General features: G+C 43.1%; 1 protein-coding gene across 2 annotated transcripts in view; it reads right to left on the bottom strand.

The window, feature by feature from the left end:
- INPP5A (inositol polyphosphate-5-phosphatase A) overlaps positions 1 to 15,217 on the bottom strand; it is a 188,276-nt gene that overhangs the window by 59,945 nt on the left and 113,114 nt on the right. For both annotated transcript variants that reach the window (XM_059852262.1, XM_059852263.1), the window contains exons 8-9: positions 14,783 to 14,902; positions 1,159 to 1,243 (exon numbers count right to left, since the gene is read on the bottom strand). In XM_059852262.1, coding sequence (XP_059708245.1) covers positions 1,159 to 1,243; positions 14,783 to 14,902 — 205 coding nt within the window. The remainder of the gene's footprint in view (positions 1 to 1,158; positions 1,244 to 14,782; positions 14,903 to 15,217) is intronic.

Here is a 15,217-nt window from a genome sequence, read left to right as displayed (position 1 = left end):
ATCTTAATCTGTTGGTGCTAAAGCAAACACCCTCTGCAGTTTCAGTCCTGCAGACTGCTGGCAGTATGTGAGTCAGGAAAAGCTTGGAGCACCCTTCATCAGTACTGAGTGCAGGAGGTAACTCTGCTGCAGAGTGACTGACAGGGGTTCTCAGACAGCAACATCCTCAGTAGTACCATCACACACTAGTGAAGAGAAAAAGCAAAACAGTTCTTTGAAGTGATCACCATCAAAGTGATCTCTGAACACTGATGATAACTATGGCAGCCACAGGGTAGCAGAGCAGGTTCTTACCCTTAACACATGCAGTACGAAGATGCATATTCTGAATTAGTGACTTGACTTTCATTTCAACTACACTTTAAGCTTCTTGGCTGACTGCACTACAGAAAGGATTCCAAGAAGAAGTTATTAGTTCCATATGAAATGTTGTAACATCAAACTCCAGTTCTTCAATGGATGGACTACTGATCATGTAAGGAAGGAGAACAGCACTGCACCTGAATGGGGGGATGCCAGCCTTTGGCACACAGGACATTTCCCACAGTTAGATTTACAAAAGAAAAACTTTTGGCTCAAAAGATACATGCCTACCCTCAAGGACACCAAAAAGACATTGCAGTACCTCAGAGAACTGAAGTGTGAAAACCATAAAATTAAATATCCATTTCAATCTGGGTACTATTTCTGACACCACCTTACCTGGAGCTTCAGCATTCAGCTCAAGGTTATCTCAACTTGGAATGAAAAATGTTTAGTACATTATTTTGGCTTTATGCAAATCTCTTAGTCACCCTTCCACATCAAGATGCTACAGGCACAAAGGTCTGTACTGATGACTGCCTGTACTTTTAAAGTGTGGAGTTCCACCACAGACATTGAGGAAATGCCTCTTGTTTTTCCTCAGAGTAGGAAGGTAATGCAGCACTTCCTCTGTTTGCAGGCAATTATTCTGATTCACTGTGAGCTATAAGGAGATGGCAAAAGTCACAACCACACAATGTTAGCTACTTGTTGGATGTTCCTGTTAGAAGCAGTCTTGGGCAAGTCTGATGTCAATATTAACATTATTTTGTCAAGTCACTTTTGGGTTTTCTACAGGAAAAAAAAAAGATAAATCAAACCTGGTAGGGCCTACAACAGAAGAAAAAGTCCTACCTCTACTACTGCTTTGGCATCCAGTCTGAAGTTGAAATCTCCAAAGACAAAATATGAAACTTTCTCAAATCGCTGATCGATAATTCTGGAAAAAAATGAAAACAGAACAAACCTGTCACTTGGCTTTACAAACATGCAAGAATATACAAAGACATACATGTTATCCTTTAGCACAGTCTCAGAAATAATTATTGAAACCATCAAAACTACCAGTTTATACGGGACCAACATATTAACCATATTTTTCAGTTGATTTTCTTTGCTTAGGCAATTTTATCTCCAGCCCCTGTACAACAGTGCATTTAATTTCCCATGCCTGGCTGACAGAGCAAGCTGGGGAAAGCAACAGTTCATACACGTCTTGCAGAAGTGGCATTTGGGGACCATGGAAGTCTTGAGGGTATCATGGAGGTCCTTCACACCTTGGAAAGTTGAAGGATATAGCTTTGGTCTGGGCAGGTAAGAATTAGGAAAGCTGAATTAGCAGTGAGTTCAGAGTTTGTTTGAGTTTACTGATATGCTAGCAATGTCACCCGTGTTTTGGGGTACTTTGTGAACCACACAAGAAGTGACAGGGCTGGGCTAGATGTCAATCATCCCATCTGACAGACAGCATCCCCGAGGTTCCCAGACCAGCTACAGCTCCCTCCAGACAGCTCTCCGTGCTGTTCACTGCAGATTTTTGCTGAGGCTGTAGCTAACACCTAACAAGTAATTGCTCCAGCTGTGAAGATTGACTTTTCCTCAAGCCCTTGCTCAGTCCTACCCAGGGAGATATGGCAGTACTATCCATCTTTTGAATCTTGTAGTATTAAAAACTGTCATATTATTAATCTTTTATTAGCAACAGCTGTAAGGTACTCTCAACAAGACATAATTTTACAGCTTCTAGAGATCTTGGCATTTAGAAATCCACCAAGTCACGCTTATTTTCAAACCAGGAATCAATATAATTCATCTCCTATCAGTGGCTGAGGAAGGCATGAAACACCCAGAACTCAACTGCCACAGCCACCAAGAATCTACACAGACAAAATGCAGAGAACCCCCCTGGGTGTGCAAAAGGAGAGAACTAAGGAAGGAATGCAGGCAATGCCCTGTGAACATTCTGGGAATACATCAAGACGTAAGCATTACTGCCAGAAACTCCAGGTGAGCCTGGGCAGGGCCCACAGGTGAAGCACTGCCCAGCAGGGCAGGTCAGGAGGCACTGCTGCCCCAGGAGGAGGCAAGTGTTTCAGATGGCTTTACAAGTTCCAATGCATTGCACCCCTTTATTCTCAAAGCTACAAGGAGAGATGTAACATGGGCTCTGTAATGAGATACTGCCTCTCCTCTGAAAACATCTCACAGTTTGCATCAACAGTAATCTATTACATAAGGAATATTATTCTATGGAAAAAATTATGTGCACTGGGCCTAAGACACTGATCATTTGAGGAAAATCTCTTGCAAAGACTTATCTGTTTCCGCTATGAAAATCTCCAGTCCTCCATTTAGCTGACAGATTATTGCAGGCACTGTTAATAAATACTGCCCACTGTCAGCTCCCAGCAAGCCCTGAGAAAAACCTGTCACTCCTGACCAGCACAAAACATTAGTTTGATTAGTGCCCTCGTGGAAAATTGAAGGAAAATGAGAACTTAAACCATTTACATTGCAACAGTTTGCTAAAAGTTAAACCACTTACATTGCCACAGTTTGCTAACACTATCATTGCAAAATCACATCCACAACTCACACATCAGAACAAGACTCTGCTTTGCCAACTGTCCTGATTCAAGGATCAGCTTTGACTCTGCTCATTGCCATTTACTGCTGACAGAGCAGTGACAGATATTGCAGGAATGACATCAAGGTTCACCAAAGGCCTCTTGAAACAAATTTGGATTATGAGAACCATGCCTGTGATTGAATTATGCAAAGACAGATTTTCCAAATAAACAGACTATTCAAAAAATAGTCTGTGAAAATGTCTCCAAAGCGATGACTGAACCAGCTAGTAAGTCTGCTTCTGATCAATTGATGAAAACTCAACCATTTAGTAGTCCTGCACATTACCTGATTTAAATGTGATTTGCATACAAACCAGTGTCAGCTCTACAACTGATAATTTTGTCCACTTTCTCCCCTAGTAGCTTGTCTTGTTGGACATTTTAGAAAGAGTGTCTCATGATAGATTAAAGTAAGAGGCCAAATGTTACTTCTCCAGAATGATGCTCCAAGTGGCTCCTGACACATCTCTTTTCACTGAATGGGTTAGTGGCTGTTTGTCTTCACATCTTGCTTTATTTTGAGAAGTAGCAAGTTGAATGAATGAGCAGAAGACCATTTTAGCCATGACAGGGGAGTAAGAGAAGGAAACATTCAAGCAATTGTTACTTTCAAGTGGAGTTTACAGTCCAAATTATCCCCATGCTGAAATATTTTGATGAGTTAAATACACGATCTGTACTTTTTTTAAAGAAGGAAACTTGACTGTCACTGTAAATTAACACTAAATTACAATTTCTTTGTTGCAAAATAAATACATATAATTCTTATTTTGGTCTAATAACTGCAATTTGGCTCACTCTGAGTATCAGCAAGAGCTACAGAGGCCCAGAAACAGGCTCCTGTGTTGCACTGGAGACATCCATGCTCTGCTGTGTCAGTCAGGCTTTGAGCAAACCTCGTTCCCTCAGCAGAGCCTTTGGCCTGGCAGACCCTGACACACTGTCCTGTGACAAAACCATCTGCTATTCTGGGGGCATCAGGTGAATTATGAGGAACCTCTGACCTCCCCAAGCTGTGTTGCTGAACAGCTTCAGCCTGGGCTGACCAGCCTGCCTGGGATGGGAGCGGGGCTCGAGGGAGAGGTCACTCAAATGCCATGGCAGGAGCCTGTGCCCAGGGGCTGCTCTGGGAGCCTGGGTGCCCCGAATTCCTCTGCCATAAGGACAGACCTCTCAGCTTGGGTGGCAGTGCCAGCTGTGCTGACTGTGAAGGCAAAGTTTTCTCAAAGCCACTTAGGAAATGTCAGATCCTGACCAAAACTAAAAGAAGGAAGAGAGAGTGGTTCATCTTCTCAATACTACTTGAAATCTGGGCCTGTTTATTAATTTCAGTTGCCACACACAGCATGGTTCAGTGTAGTACTAAAGTGAACAATTCTGTGTTATTAGAATCCCTGAAATCCTTTTGCAATATGTTTTAAAGTACTCCTTGTAGTAGCTAAAAATAAAGTTACTTGATGAAATGCACCTCTTTTTATAAATGCCATATGGGGCCCTGTATACATACTTCAAAGCACTGAAATTCAGCCAGAAAATTAGAGAATCAGCTTTCCCTTGCTTTCATATTTTCCCTCTCCTATACTGTTCCCCCTTCACAGAATGGAGAAGACAAGGAAGCAGTTAAATATCAGCAATCTGGTCATGGAAGAGAGCAGCTGAACATGATTCAGTGTGACAAGAGTCACTGTGATTTGGCTAAACCATTTCTCAGGGCACTTTGTAAGGAGGATCAGCAGCATTATTCCTTTAATAGCCATGTCGAATGCAATAGCCAGCTGGGTTTTGTCCCAGACCAAGGTATCAGCATCAGGTCAGAAGGTAACATTCTGTTTACACGATTATTTCCTAAAGCACTTATCTTCTCCTCGGTGTGAAAGTTGACTTTTCTGTTTGTAAGGAGGCCTAAAGAATTGAGGGAATGGGAAAAATTAGCTACACTGAGCTGGAGCTGAATGGCATTAGGTGGGAGGTCTGAGAAAGGCTGCGGGACGCTCAGCAGGACACCTTATTAGCCGCGTCATCGCAGTTCATTCAGGCAAGCCATACCAGTGTCACCAGCATTCCCACACAAAGACAAAGTTCTTCACACAGTCTATAAACATGCCTCCCTGGCCAATTCATCCTAACTTGACACTGCTGAAAAGAGGGGCTTGAGGGTTTTGGGTTTTTTTTAAACACAACAATAACATAACAAAACAAAACAAAAACCGTGCAGCTCTGCCAAGCAGGCTGAATGGGGGAGAAGGAGGGACACTGTCACATTTCTTGGGAAGAAACAATCCAAAGGTCAAGCCATATTTTATTCAGTGAGCAAATTTTTCTAATAATTAAATGTATTTAAGATAAATACCAGCTAATACGAGCCGTTCCATCTTTCTCGCACAACTTCTGGGGTAAGATACTATCTCTCCACAACCTATTGATTTCTGTGCACTATCTGCACATGGGAGCTACAGACAAACACTTTGACAAAGGACAGAGAACCACAGAATGGGTTGGCTTGGAAGGGACCTTAACAGGACTGCCTATATGAAATGTCCTCTCCTAAGTGAAGGAATATGAAGATCACAACTAACACACTGAGACAAGAGGATCAGCTCACTCCTGGTGTGACCATCACTTCTCAGGACAAACTGCTCACCCTGTTTACTGCTGACCTGTGCAGAGCTTGGAGCCACAGGTTCTGTGTGGGGTTGATGCAGCAGAAGCAGTGCTGGGCTGTGTCCCCAGAGGGGCTCTGAAAGTCCTCTCTCCCACTGGGGGTAGTGATCAGGGCACAGCACAGGCGCCGCGACCCTCGACCCTGCCCCGGCACGAGTGACTGCCGAAGGCATCATCAACTCACCTTCCCTGTCCAGGCAGGATCCCACCCTTACAGGGAATGTTTGGAAAAGTGGCTTGGCCATCCTGTTGGCAGAAGCCAAGAGCTGGTTGGGAGGTGGCAGGTGACCTATGGAGAACAAGGTTATACAACACCTTCTTCTACTACCTCTGGACCTCGAGTGCCAGAGGTAGGAACAGCTCCTGCAGTGACTTCTGGTGGAAAGTTAAGGAACGACAACCCTGTCTCCTGCTACAGCCACGTCAAGGCACTGAAGATCAAGAGGATGGAAATACTAGGTTTTGGCTTAGACCAACCCAGACCATTCAGATTTCTGTTGTTCCTACCTGCACTGCTTTTTCTTTTTAAAAGTTTTTGTCAGAGATCAGCCCAAACACCTGCACCTTGAAAACTGGTCCCCTCCAGCAGAGGTTTCAGAGACAGCTTTGAAAGAGAACCCTTTCTTCTCCTGTGTACCACCTCCCTTCTGCAGCTCCAACAGTGCTCAGCTTGCACACTTTTGCAATTTCCAATACACATTTGGAGACAAATTCCAGAAAAATCGCCATCAATTCCGAGTACAAGTTACCTGCTGACTGATAGTTTAAGTGTGCCTCAAAAGCCATAACTGAAGTGCCTTCATTGGCATGCCCAAGGTGGTGTAGTGCTGTCATTAAAAAGATAAAGTTTATAATATTTTTGTGCCTTGTTCTTTCTGATATAATGGCTAAAACCTATTAATAACACCAAAATATCTCAAAAGGTCAAGCACCATACAGGAAGATGAAGGGAATTGTCAAGAAGCTTAGGCAATCATCTTAGCACTCAAGACATTTGCCAGGGCTGTTTAACTAATATGTGATGTTCACTTTTAATTTCAATATAGTGCCATTTGGGCAAAAACGTTGTATTTTTTAATTAATTACAATGTCAGCAGCTATTAAGATTAAAAGAAAGACCACATCAATAATAAATACTTAATCCAAAGAAGGGATTACAAGAAGAGCAATAAAAATCAATTTTTAGAGCTGGAAAATTGTGACTTTTTCCTCACTTGACTGGTATTTTCATTATATTGACAAACCCATGATCTTACCTGACACTGACATTCGCCTAATGAAATAGCAGCCCTGGATAATGATGTAAGGACTTGTCAATTCTGCTACAGGACAACACAGCACTACAACACCAGTGCCACCATACAAAGAAATTTTCATGCTCTTCAGCTGATACAAGAGAAAGCTACAAGAAGAAACCAGAGAGGTGGGATGTTTTTTTGGATCTTTGCTTTATCATGGAATATTAACATCCTCCCACAGAGTTTCTGAGCTCTTCAGTGCTGGTGACACTTGGTGCTCAGCAGATAGCAGGTAACTGCCCAATCTTTCTGGGTAAATCCCAAGACATCCCAATTCTTGCTTTTTCTTCTGCAGGGCTCAAATGTGGGGAGCAAAGCCAAAATCCTGCGGTCACTTAGTGTCAAATGCACAAACAGCAAGACAAAAATAACCAGGATATGTGGAAACAGGATACTGATTATTGTTAAGCTTATAAAAGTATTTTTTGTGACATATTTAGAGCAACTGAGACTAAAGACACTGTCTGTCCTAAACAGCTCTTTTAATAGGAATGACAGTGCAAAGGTTAAGGAATTTTGTCAGATTTGGGTCTTGCCAGACCTACTAGAAGTATCTTTTCCAGCTCCATCTCTTGTGATGGCTGTGCGGGCAGCAGAGCCACGTCATCCACAGCGAGCTGCCAGGGATGGGACCTGCATCTCCAGCATCGGGACAGGGTAACAGCTGGGCTCAGGGCAACTGTGAATTTAAAATAAATCCAAATGTTTCTAGAAAAGAGCAATGCAAATGGCTCAGACCCAGAGAGAATTCACTAACAAAGGACTAAACAATGCTCGATGCTGAGAACAGCTCATCAGCAACCAATTTTACATTATCCCTTTGAAAATCGCACTACAGTGGAGCACCAGGAGCTCAGAGAGGGAACAAAAAAGGGTGAGGACAGAAACGTTTGAAGTGCTAAAGAGAAGGGAACAACCCTCTTTCCAAAGAGCTCGGTGATCAAGAAAGTTAAGAGCTGTCAACATTAGGTTTGAACAATGAAAAGTCTAGTGGATACAACAGCAGTAGGACCCATTTCCTTGTTGGAGAGAGAAACTGACTCATCTTGGTTGCACCTTAAACCCAGCATTGAGGAAGTGAAGATAAAGAAGCTCCATGACAGCTGAGGCAGCCACATCAACTGACCCATCCAGCCCTGAGCAGGGTCTGCCCAGCCAGCTACATCCCCTCCAGCTCCGGCACAGGCAGACCAGCGGCTGCAAACGCTGTCCCTCCCATCTAGGGTTCTCCTGGTAGGGATGATCCGAATCTTTCCAGGACATGGAACACAGGATGCAGAGCCCACAACCTCCTCCCACAGTGCTCCCACCTTATGGGAGTCAAAATCTCCACGGTGGCTATTTGGCCTGGTGCCCACAGGCTCCAATGGGAGCAGAATGGGGCTCTTTCAACCATTCTCCATTTTATCAGCTCACAGCCAGCATTGTAAATAAAATCACAATAGCAATTTGTTTTCATTTCTCTGCAAATGAGTAAGAATTGGATCAACAGCCCATATAGATTCTCCTTAATTGAATCACAGCTATTCTAGAAGATATGGCCATAGGATAGGAGATTTGAAAAGGCGCAGACCACAATGGATGCTGATGTCAGTGTCACCTTTAGCTGGACACTAATGACTTATCTTCTTCCAGCTCCGAGCTCTCTAGGGAACAAATTACAGTAAAGAGAGAAATATAACTCAATGAGAATGTGCAGAGTGTCACATTCTCATAGAAAGCCGCTTTCTGAGCAAAATCAAGCAGGCAACAAGTTACTTGCAGTAATTCCTTTTTTAAGAGGCATTTTCTTTTCTTGCATCACATGTGTGACTACACACCCTCTCCTGGGAGAGGGACTGTTGCAGTAAACCCAACCTTGCCTGTTCTAGCAGCACTTACACTCTAGAAAGACTCAGCAGCCAACAGGGCAGCTCCAGGAAATCCTGTTAATGGAAAACAGGCAAAAAGGAGTAAAGCCCTTAGGGAAGATGAAGTGGAGGCTCTGAGTGCTACAAGACGGCCACCATCCACATCCACACTGCTGGACAGGGACTGTGTGGGCAAACAACTGACTAAAACCTCCCCAGGAACCCTCAGAGCTTTAACTGCAGCGTTTCTTCTGAGAGAGCCACAATTCTATTCACACTGGCCAGGTACAGCAAAAACTGGCTTAGTGCATCTACTCAATTTTTTCTTTAAATGACACCTTTCTCTGTGATACCTGCAAGTATCTCAAGTTCTGGATTTTGGATTTCAGATCTTCGCTTCCAAACGTGGTACTGTTCACACAGATTTATCACAAGAGAAACATCAGATATTTACCATTTGAATAATGAATACTGAAAATTTATTATAACCTGTTCAGTTTATAATGCCAAAAAGAAAAGAAGAAAAAAAAAAAAAAAAAGAGCTCCAAATGCTGAAAACAACAGAATAAGGGCAAAAATAGTGATTAGGACGACCAAAAATTATCATTCACTTAATACGGAACTGCAATTATTGTGTCCTTCAAATTATACTAGTGTATGCTTTCCATTACAATGCATACCTGTACAGAAATATTTTCCTGCTAAAAATACAATCAAAGTAAAATTCACAATGTGTCTGTGCAGAGAGGAAGGACACATGAATTGAATTTTTGACAACTGCATCAAAGACGCCAAAGCTCAAGGCAGCAGAAAAACAAGGAGCAAGGAAAAGTGACTTTGGCTGTATTTGACAGGCTGAAAGTAACAAGACAATTTTGCTGGATTTACTCTTTAAAGAGCATATTATTCAAACACGCTAATTTTGAGAGCACTTAACCTTCCTTTAAGGGGGAGAATGACTGAATATTAATGAGCTGAGCTGTCGATTTGAATGTGATCCAGGGGTTTAAACCTTTGTTAGAAGACATTTGGCTGGAAGGTTTATTTGCCTTGAGAGTGCTTTTTATCTGAATACACAGAAATTTCACTATGCATTTGAGGGCTCATGTTAAAATCACTGCGGCAAAAAACAAATAAAGTAAAAACAAATCCAAACCAAACCAAAAAAATCCCAAGCCCTCCTAAAGCGAGCTGCTTTGAGGATCCTTCCCAAATGACCCAGATCTTTAGAGCAAAGTTTTCCTTTGCCTAGAAACTAAGTGGCTTTTCTTTTGCTCATTCAGCTGCTAGTTCTGGGAAAAGCCCAAAGAGAAACATTTAGATTGGAGGGGTCTTTGAGAAGAGGTGACAGTTGACTGATGAGCATCCATAAAATGACAAAGAATAGTTGTGTGGAGCCGGTGCATCACATCGCCTCTCCCTGGGAAACTAATTGCTCTGAATTGTTAATAGTAACATTATTTTTCTGGCAATCATTTCTTTTCAATACTCAAAATCAGCATGAAACAGCTCCTTTGACCGGACATAAAAGTTAAATGTCCCAATGTTGATCAAATTAACTTCAGCTATGTGACAATGGACTATATTTGTGAGAAAATAATGAAGGGCACAAAGGGAAGCTTTATGCTAAGATTTCACAGTTGTAATGTAAAAATGTTTCTGTTGAACTAGGCCAGGGAACATTTCAAAAGGAAAACAGAAGAGCACTGTCACTTTCATTAAAAAAAAAAAAAAAACCACACTCATTTTATGGATCTCAATGCTGGAGATAATTTCAGGAAGTTTAGATGGCTGGCACATCCCAAGAGCCAGGGATCAGACTAACACCTCACGTCCTGTCCTTCCCAAACTCTCCTTCCCACTCTTGAAGGGCCCCATCCTGCAGCTTTTTCTCATTCCTCAGCCTGGGTATTGCATTCATACACTTTTCCCCATCAAGTGGCTACAGGACATGACTAATATGCCAATATGGTTAATTAATATGAAATATGCACAAGCATTAATTACAATAGATGCATGAAAAATTAAACCAAAATGTAAACTATATTCCTCTCTTACTTACTTGCACGTATAGTTTACACCCTCCAACTTCAGAAAATACAAAAAAAACAAGTATCATGCAAATAGGGCTAACTGTACATGGGAATTATCCAAAATAGGCTTTGAAGAACTTTTTCCCCCGCACAAAATATAAAGCAGATGTTCTGATCTCATTTTAAAGCAAATTCAGTTTTGACTGTAGACCTGTGCCTACCTGGAACAACGTAACTGACTTCTGGGGGCTCAGTCTGGGTTTACACTGGTGCTGACAGAGACTCATTACACACCTCAATTTTCTACATAGACACTGTATGTGTATTTGTAAAGTTACAAGCAAATATTTGTACAACAACAGTGCGATTCCAATCCTCTTGGTCTTTAAAGCAACAATCTGACACCACATCTTCTCCCTTGCCAAATGGCAAATATTAAATGCAATCTGGCTCAGCACGTACCAGTGAGCTGCCTTTAAAAGTGTTCTTTCTATTTAACTAAATTAAAGCTAAATCACGTCAGGATTAACTTTATTAAAGCAGAAGCTTTATTAAAGCTAGAAGAACAAACCCTTCTACTCCTCAAACATGCTATTAGGATTTCCCCAGGAGAAAACTTTTAGCACAGCTTTCTATCATTCTTCCAGTGCTTTTTCCTTGGTTGCCCCCCAACCTCCCCCTGCTCACCAATGCTGTGATGTTGCACAGCTTTTTTTCTTATGCGTTAAAACTTTGTGGCTAAAGTAATTTTGGAGATACCTTCCCTGGCAATCTGCACAGTTAAACTGATCCATTTTAGCTTTATTTGCAAACCCTCTTCTGGTTTGCATCCCAAACTCCTGTGGTAGCTGTTGCCCAGATAAAAGGCTGTACATAACTCATGTTTATGAAGATGCAGTGAACACAACTGAGCTTTCACTGACTCCCACAGTGACCTAAATCAACTGTGAGAAGGTGTTTCTGTTTCATTCAGTGAAGGTTTAGCTCAATAAACTGTTTTCCTTCTCAGCATTGTTCATTGGGTTTGAACTGCATCGCTGTTAAATGCTCTTTAGCAGTTTAAAGGCTTTAAAGGAAAAGACTTATCAGTCTCTGTTTTTAACAGCACTAAATCTGCATTATTAGTTCATGCAGATAAGGGGATTTGAAAGCTCAGCTTGAAACCTCTCTCTTTCTGTATTTATCTGACACTGCATAGTTCCAGTAGCTCAGCTGGAAATGTAGATCTATGAAGCTTTAAAGAGAGATTAAAGCCAAGAAAAGAAGTACTTTTCCCCCTATAGCTGCTCTCACTTTCCCTTTTCCTGCTGTCTGAGGGAGTGCTGGGGGACAATGGCCAAAGATGGTTCCCAAAGCCCCTGAATGGGGACACTGTTGGTGGCAGCATTCATTCAAAGTAAGCTTCAGTGTATTGTCCTCCCCAATCAGCAGATCAGAATAGAGTGTGCTGGTGGCTGCCAAAAGGTTAGTCCTGCCGATGAAAGGGGCTTCCCATTATTCACTGGCTACAGAACTCCCCCTTTGTGCCCGCCAGCCCCTCACCGCACTGTGGAGGTCCGGATCTGCGGCTGGCTGCTCGCTCAAAATGAACAATTCATCCACGGCGAGCTTGCTGTGGCACTGTGCAACCCGAAATCCAAGGGCTCCTTTTCTAAGGACAGCGGAGTTGGGGCAGTTTTTGGCAGTGTCACATTTTAATGATATACCATCGTGACATCCCTGACCCACAGCTGACACTAATACTACAGTCTTATTACCGTACCCTTGCCAGGGCATCGTGGGAGGTCCAAAGCCAAAATTAGCTAATGAAGCACACTGTATGCTGCAAACGAGTGTGCAATAAATAATGCAAAAGGTTTGCACAGGTTTTCCTCATGCAAAGCATTAGAAAAGGAAAAGAGACCAATGGAGCCAAGTAAAAATGAAAAAAAACCTCCATACTGCTCTATGCACCAGAACTCAAGAATATGCACCCAGACTGCACCGAGAGCCCGATCTTCCTGAGCCCTGTTCTGTAAATCAGGGATTTTTTATATACATGCTATCTATGCAAACCTTCCAATTGCCTCCAGCATTTGAAAATGGTTTGAGCAGGTTTTGCAAGTGATACAAGAGAAAGGCAATACTGGCTTTTTCCTGTTCACCCCTGGGTCATCCCAAAGGTGACGGTAAATTCCTGTTTGGAGAAATCCCTGTTTAGCCCCCTGCTGGGGGAAAGGCAGTCTCTACTATCCCACCTACCCACCCCTACAGGACAGAAAACCCACAGAGAGGAAGGAAAGTTGAGAAAGAACATGACTGGAAAGGCATTTACACGCCACTGCAACATTTCAAAACCTTTTCACTGAAAAGCTACATAGGGAAAAATGGCAACGAGATATTTTCCAACACATAAACTGCTGTGTTCAGGAGTGTCTGTAACTTCCAGGCTGCTGCCAGAGAGAGCCAGAAGAGCAGACAGCTGCTTGTAGACAGGGATGCCTTATGTCTGTGCCGTGCACAGGGAGCAGATGGCAGGAGCAGAGGAGCAGAGGCTGCTTTGGGCAGTGGCTGCCCATGAGGCCAGGCAGGTGCTCCCCTTGGCCACCAAGGGGCTGGCCCTGGCCACTTGTGTATCCTCAGCCAAAAGGCTGCCTGGGGCAGCAGGATGGGGCTCTGCACCCCTGGCTGGGCTGGGACCCCACTCCTCACCGTGAGGAAGGACAGAGGTGACCCTGGCCAGGGAACAGCAGCAGCAGTCCCATGCCCATTGGGGGTCTTGGTAAAGAGTCCTCTGAAGCCAGCACCTGGCTCATGGCCACGGGCTGCTGGGCAGCAGGGCTCGGGGCAGGAACAGCACACAAAGTGCTCTGGTTCTGCATTCCTTCCAGGCTCAGCAGCTTGCTTTAAGCTCTCCCCTTTAGGCCACGGATTGCAGTGTGTGCCACAGCTGCTCTGAAGGGACATGTTAAAGCTCTGCTTCTCACGCTAACATGAAGCTGGCTGGCACCTCCTAAGAGAAATTTGTGTTTACTCTGCCAACACACCAATGCCCACACAGAAACATTGTTTTCTTACTCAAGAGAAAGCTGTCTTCTTCCTGACTTTTATAATTAGGGCAGCTGTAAATTTCTGGGTATTTTTGGGACTCCTCTGTATTGTACCACTCATCAGATGAACCAGCTCTGTAATACCACCAGAACCCACGTGGCTACTAACAGCAGCAGTGACTATACACAAGTGCTGTGCTGCTGCAGAGATGGGCTGCCTGCTGTACCCAGCTGGCATGGAGATTAAAGCACACCACCTCTGTGTGGAGGGACTCACAAGGAAAGGCTGAAAGACCTGGGCTTGTTCAGGTTGCAGAAGAGTTGTCTACATGAGGACCCTGTTGTTGGCTTTACCTGCATGGTAGTTACAGAGAGGAAAAAGCCAGACTTTGCTCAGCAGTGCATGCCAAAAGATCCAGGTGATGGACACAAACCACTTTGAGGGAAATTCTGGCTGGATAAGAGGGACAGAAAGTTTCACAGCAAGGGTAGTCAAACACAGCAATGTGTGGCCCAGAGGAGCTACAAACCAGCATGCTGGAGCTGCTCAAAGCTCAGCTGGACAAGCTGTTGAAGCCAGCCCTGCTCTGAACAGGGGGATGAATAAGGGACTTCCAGAGGTTGCTTCCAACTGGAATTATTCTGTAACTGAAGATGCACTTGAATGCACTTCATTGGAGCTCACGTGGTCTAAAAATAAATAAATCTACTTAACACATTTAGAAAATAAGTGTGGTTCCTACTCTGCAATTCTGGTGACTTCAGACTGGTTCCCTAAGATCAGTTATTTGGCTTTAAAGAATAAGTGTCATAAGGGGATCTGTAACCAGCACTGTCTAGAAAACTCTGGCAAGCAGTAACCACTTTTAGGTGACAGAATAAAACCCTCTACATTTCTGAGCAAGCCATTTGAAACATCCTTCATTTGCTGCTTATGAACACAGAGATTGAAAGAGGCCAGGAAAGGCTAATACATACCTATCAAGTACATAGCCAAGAGCCTTATGCCGAATTCCTGAGTAAACCGATGGGCTTGTTTCCCAAGCAATTAAATTGGAAGCATCATGGAAAAGATGAATGTTTACCAAGTCAAAGGCACTATGACAAAAAAAGGAAAAAAATAAAATGATTCAGGATAAAAGTAAAAAAAAACATTTGTTGCATCAGCAAAGCATTCAACACAGCCCTTACTGTATTCACTCTTATGTTAGCTTAATCTGCACAGTTCTTGTGAGTAAATATTAAGGTATCATAATCAGAAAATTGTCAGACTGCAATCAAGCTTACAGCTCATCCACAGGTAAGACTCCATCAAGTCTTTTGCATAAAGGATGTATAACATGAAAATGAAAAGCTATTTGCCAGTTACAATTCCAGAAATCAGGCAGCACCCTTTCACTAAAATATTTTTTA

This window comes from Haemorhous mexicanus, chromosome 7 (assembly GCF_027477595.1).
Source record: "Haemorhous mexicanus isolate bHaeMex1 chromosome 7, bHaeMex1.pri, whole genome shotgun sequence".
NCBI classification, from domain to species: domain Eukaryota; kingdom Metazoa; phylum Chordata; class Aves; order Passeriformes; family Fringillidae; genus Haemorhous; species Haemorhous mexicanus.
Note: the sequence above shows the minus strand (reverse complement) of the source record. Positions and strands in the feature narration are given on the sequence as shown.